General features: G+C 35.4%; 1 protein-coding gene across 3 annotated transcripts in view; it reads left to right on the top strand.

The window, feature by feature from the left end:
* LOC125648370 (antiviral innate immune response receptor RIG-I-like) overlaps positions 1-5,700 on the top strand; it is a 28,915-nt gene extending 23,215 nt beyond the window's left edge. For all 3 annotated transcript variants that reach the window (XM_048875396.2, XM_048875395.2, XM_056140219.1), the window contains 2 exons: positions 2,536-2,794; positions 4,477-5,700. In XM_048875396.2, the coding sequence (XP_048731353.2) occupies positions 2,536-2,794; positions 4,477-4,861 (644 nt within the window). In that variant the 3' untranslated portion in view covers positions 4,862-5,700. The remainder of the gene's footprint in view (positions 1-2,535; positions 2,795-4,476) is intronic.
* Positions 5,701-6,000: the final 300 nt, after the last annotated feature.

The following is a 6,000-nucleotide window of genomic DNA, read 5'->3' on the forward strand; positions in this document are numbered from 1 at the left end:
GCCGTTAATATCTACTTTCAATAAGATATCTAAGTATGAAGCAGAAGTGGACGACTCTGTGGTAACTTTTATTTCAAGTTCACTGGGATATATTGAATCGACATATGAATGAAAATTATTATACATCGTCGATATATTTAAATGTCGAATGTAAGGCCACAGCAAGAGATTTTTCTTCTCACGTAGACGTTTTTGAATCAATTCTGCTTCATATGAATATAAAAAACATGTCAGCTAAAAAAAGGAGCACAATTCGTGCCCATGGGGATTCCAACAGAGTGGTGGAAGACCTGATCACCAAAAACCGCGAAGATATTGTCAATGAGGAACTTTAGCATATTTTTTCATTTCAACTTCAGAGTACTTGTGCGTGGAATCAGAATGGCGTTTAACATACTAATTTTTGGATGACTGATCACTAGATAGGAATATTTCCGTTTTCCATTTTTGTTGAAGAAGCAACTGTCTATGATGTCCAAAATACTAGTCTTTAATTTATCATGAGGAATGGTCGTGTAAAGAGTTGAACAGTCATACGTTTTGATGTTGTTAATTTGAGAAAAGTTTTGTGATTTCAAGTTTACTCAAAATTCTTTAGAATTTTTAGAATCCACATTTGATTCACACCACTTCTGGCATATGTAGTCGCACAGTACGTTTAGATTTTCTCCTTCACAGTTGTTAATATTTTCGAGAGGAGCAAAGACAGGGGCTTGGTAGAACATTTACTGAATCCGGCAATGTATCTATGTTTTTAAGGGTTTCTATGAAGTTTAGGAATCCAATATAGGTACGGTAACTCATATTCATCCGACCCATTCACTGTGATATTAAATGTGTCTAAAACTAAAGCATGACTTTGAAGAATTTCGTCTTTTGAAAGGGCAGTTGGGGTATAGGTACGATTACTAAAAGTGGAAGTAATGCCAAGTTCGTTTAAAATGCAGTTGTAATAATGAACCTTACAAACAGACAATGTTGTTACAAGCTTTGTCAGCTGGAACCAAAAAACATATTCCTCATGTAACTTATCTAATTCTTTTATCACTTCTGGTTTACTAAACACGTAGGATATATGAGATTGATCACTGTCCATTATCTTAAACATTTTCATGGATGGTTAATGTATAACTCACATCAACCAACTACATTTGATAAAGTCATGGTCCTTGGTCCATATTCTTATTGCATTCTGTTTTGAAAATTTGGTCCCAGCCGACTGAATTTCTGAAATTTAAGAGCCGCTGTGTAATGTTGCACAGTGTTTTGAAATTGGACTGGTAGTAAAAATGTTTGAATTTCAAACTCTTGGAAACTAAATTTGACATGTATTCACATCACAATTTTAATCATGAATTGCAAGACCAGTTTATGTGAATTCATGTACCCATTGGAAAAATAATTTTAATTCTATGTAAATAAAATTAACGCAAAAGAATGTTTCTGGGAAAAGAATTGTTTCCTCGAGAAAACACAAAATTTATTGCTGTTCATTTTTAGCTCACCTGAGCTAAAAGCTCAAGTGAGCTATTCTGATCACCCGTATTCCGGCGTCCGTCCGTCTGTCCGTCCATCCGTCTGTAAACTTTTAACATTTTTTACTTCTTCTCAAAAACCACTGGGCCAATTTCCTCCAAAGTTGGCACAAAACATCCTTAGGTAAAGGGAATTCGAAATTGTTAAGATAAAGGGCCAGGACACCTTCCAAGGGAAGATAATCAAGAAAAAGTCAAAATAGAGTAGGGTCATTAAAAAAATCTTCTTCTCAAGAACCACTAGGCCAGAAAAGATGAAATTTATCGATAAACTTTATTAGGTAGTGCAGATTTTAAATTGTAAAAATCATGGCCTCCGGGGGTCGGATGGGGCCACAATAAGGGATCAAAGTTTTACATACAAATATATAGGAAAAATCTTTAAAAATCTTCTTCTCAAGAACCACTGAGCCAGAAAAGCTGAGATTTATATGAAAGCTTTCTGATATAGTGCATATTCTAAATTGTTAAAATCCTGGCCCCGGGGGTCGGATGGGGCCACGATATGGGATCAAAATTTTACATACAAATATATCGGAAAAATCTTTAAAAATCTTCTTCCCAAGAACCACTGAGCCAGAAAAACTGAGATTTATATGAAAGCTTTCTGACATAGTGCAGATTCAGGTTTGTTAAAATCATGGCCCCCTTGGGTAGGATGGGGCCACAATAGGGGATCAAAGTTTTACATACAAATATATAGGGAAAATCTTTAAAAATCTTCTTCTCAAGAACCATTGGGCCAAAGAAGTTCACATTTACATGAAAGCTTTCTGACATAGTTGAGATTCAAGTTTGCAAAAACCATGGCCTCCAGGGTAGGTTTGGGACCATAATAGGGACTACGGTTTTACATGCAAATATATATGGAAAGTCTTCTGATATGGACCAAGGTGACTCAGGTGAGCGATGTGGCCCATGGGCCTCTTGTTCTTATTATTTTCATCCAAATATTTTTAAACAATACTGCTTGTACATGCATTTTGTAATATCAATGCAGGTCGAGGTCGCGCAGAAAACAGCCATTTCTATGTTTTGGCTTCTGCAGAAAAATGCGTTGCTGAAAGAGAAAGGAACAACACTTTCAAAGAAACGATGATGGAGGAAGCTATGAAAAAGGTTCAGCAACAAATTGATGATAATCACGATGCGTTTCTTGTTAAGCAACGTGAGTTACAAAAAGTGGCAAAAAGAGAACGTGATGTAGCAAAACGAAACAAGAGCGGCAGAGTCGTACAGCATGGACAGTTTTCACTGAGGTAATTGCGGTAATGTTCTATTCTGTAGTGGTAGTAATGTTATGTATGTTTGTGTTACTTGTGTTCTTTTTTGCATAGATCCGTTGCTCTGTGCATTCATTTACTGTTGTATAATCCAGAATGAAAGCGTTGAGCCAGGACTTCTTTGTAATTCACAAACATTATGCAATATACAACTTTTCTAATTGTTTGATTTTTGAAAATAACAATTACTCGTACAATTGCTAATGTTTTGTGATATATATATATATATATGTGTGTGTGTGTGTGTGTGTGTGTGTGTGTGTGTGTGTGTGTGTGTGTGTAAGACTCTAAAGTGCGATGATCGCTCCAAAGTGCGATGGTCTGCGCCAAAGTGCGATCGTTTGTTAACGTTACGGACCCCAAAGTGCGATGGTCACGCCAAAGGCCGACGGTGCGGAGTTCAGTAACGTTTGTGATGTCACGTCATTGTGACGTCATTCTTAACGTCTTTCAAAATAAAACCAAAGAAATGCAACATGGAGGACAGTAACGGCTAGGTTTACACTGTTGAGGATAGTGAGAACGGCAAAGTACATTTGTTGTTGAACTATCTACTTCGCCCAAACATTCTTTATTCATGATTATTTATTACTTTGACGTATTTAATTCCTGGGGGTATGTTGTAATACAAAACATTCTATATGATTTCGCGTTGGAAACTCTTGTGTTTGATAACACGACAACTAAATGGTAATGAAATAAGTTCTTATTCTTATCTTTTGGTGAAACAACACACGGTTTGTTCAGTCTGTACCAAAATACTGTGTCGTTTACAAACCAATGGATTTCGGCATGTCACACCATCGCACTTTGGCGTATCAGACCATCCCACTTTGGCGCATGAGTGTGGACCATCACACTTTGGCGTGTTACACCATCGGGGTTTCGCACAAACCATCGCACTTTGGCGTGACCATCGCACATTGGAGTCCTACATATATATATTCTCATTAAAAATCAGCATCTCACAAATTCTATGGTCGTTATAACAATCTAGCTCACTAATACAACATATCATTGCGTCAAATTCTGTATGACTTGTTTCATACCGATTGTTAGGCCGTCCTTGGCACGCTGATTTTGACAACGGATAACTCCATTTACCCGATCAAAATATCAGGCTCAAGGTGGGTGTGACCGATCAATAGGGGATGCTTACTCCTCCTAGGCACCTGATCCCACTTTAGGTATATCTAAGGGTCCTTCTTTGCCCAACTTTCTACTTTACATTGCTTATAGGAGTTATGAGATTACTCACTGATCGTTATGTTCCCCTTTCATTCCTACGAATTTATACATTCGTTTTTCTTTAAAATCACTAGCCTTTCAATTTGACATTAAATACCTAATTAGTCATGGAACAAAACAAGTTAAATCACAAATCAGTATAAATATAAGAAATGAATGCTTAGGTTGTTTGTATTATAAAGGTCTATCAACATTGGAAGCGACGGGTATTGTGACTCTTTGCCTCCATCGTTTTATACCACCCTAAAGCAAACGACATATCCGTGAATGCCTTGAGCGTTTCATATCAAATATATATTTCATTTATTTAAAAATAATCGATACAAGTTGCTGATAGATATGAAAGTAAATGTTGTTCTCTGAATGATTTATATTTACACAGATGACATTGATGATTCATATTTTTTCAGGTGTTTGAAATGTAGCACATTTCTGTGCATGTCCAGTGAGCTACGAAAGTTGCTGAATGCCCATCACGCTTGCATTAGTGAAGATATCAAGAACAGCATCATATGCAAAAAGTTTTCCAAACCAGGTTATCCCGGAGATGATATAGAAATGGGAGTCGGTCAATTTAATTGCAAAGAATGCAATGTGAAATTGGGAACCATTGCTCTGTATAAGGACATCTTCTTTCCGATATTGAGCATCAAAGCCTTGAAAATCGAAGATGATATGGAGAAAGGTGATACGTTGAAGAAGTGGAACTTGGTAGAGAAGTATTTCCATGTGCCTGAGATTACAACAGAAGATCTTGAAAACATTGGGAAATTCGGCAGACTTCTCGAATTTTGAATACAAGTAGCTAAAATCTAGTGTTTGCATAAACATGTACTTTTGCATACAACTGTGCAACAAAATCATAGCAAAATACTTCATATTTATCACTGAAGAAATTCAATTGAAAATTGTATCAACACATGACTTTTTTAATATATAGCTTCAAGCATTTTTATATGTTGATTATGTAAATATGAAAATTGTATATGCAAGTGGATATATATTTGAATATGCTGCTTCCAGCAAGGTTTTTAATGTAAATTGTAAGCGTTGAAATATTTATGGCAATGGTCCATTGTAAATGAAATGACCATTAGTCTTGTTCTGAAGGGTGTATTATATTACAACATTCGAAATTTGTTAATTTGTTTTATAAGGATAGACGGTGCATTCGTTTTTAATTCGTGATGAAATGTCATTACCCTTGAAATAATTTCCACACCTTTTTCTTTCAATTATTGAAAAAGCCAATCCTCAATTTGCCTGGTTTTTACGTATGATCTCGGGATTTAACATGTTGCTGATTTTTATCTTAGAAAATGTTTTAAGCATTGCTATCTGTTGCAATTTAGTCAGCTTACACATATACCCAGTGGGGTTACCTTTCAAAGAAAAGGTAGGTATTCAATGAAAACAAATACGTGTATGTTCATTAATTTATTTATTGTAATATACATATAAATATCTTACTATTATGAATACACTAATGTATTTCATTTATTGTTTGTACATGTATTATGACTGTGAGTCAAGTGAAAAATTACGATTTGTGATACCGATGGAGTATTTATTGTTGTAAACACTAATTGTGCTGTGATCTTTATAAAGAAAAAATATATAAATGGTCCTTAGCATTTTGTTTTACATATTCATTTTTGTTGTGTTATTGGTCTTGTTTATTCTGTAAATATACAAGTTGTTTTCCTACATTGCCTATATTGACCTATATTTTCCTAACAAGTGACAGTGTGAAGTGTTTGAAGACATGTTCATTTTCAAGAATCTGCGTGTTCTAAAGCAAAGAAATTAACAGTAAAACGTGGTTACAGTGAACTCTTTGGATGAAACGAGTTACGTTTATAACGAATCAAACGCAGTACAGTTAAGATTCCTGTAAGGGGCGTGACCTAATCTATACAGGAATGTGTATTATG

Source organism: Ostrea edulis, chromosome 6 (genome assembly GCF_947568905.1).
Source record: "Ostrea edulis chromosome 6, xbOstEdul1.1, whole genome shotgun sequence".
Lineage (NCBI taxonomy): Eukaryota > Metazoa > Mollusca > Bivalvia > Ostreida > Ostreidae > Ostrea > Ostrea edulis.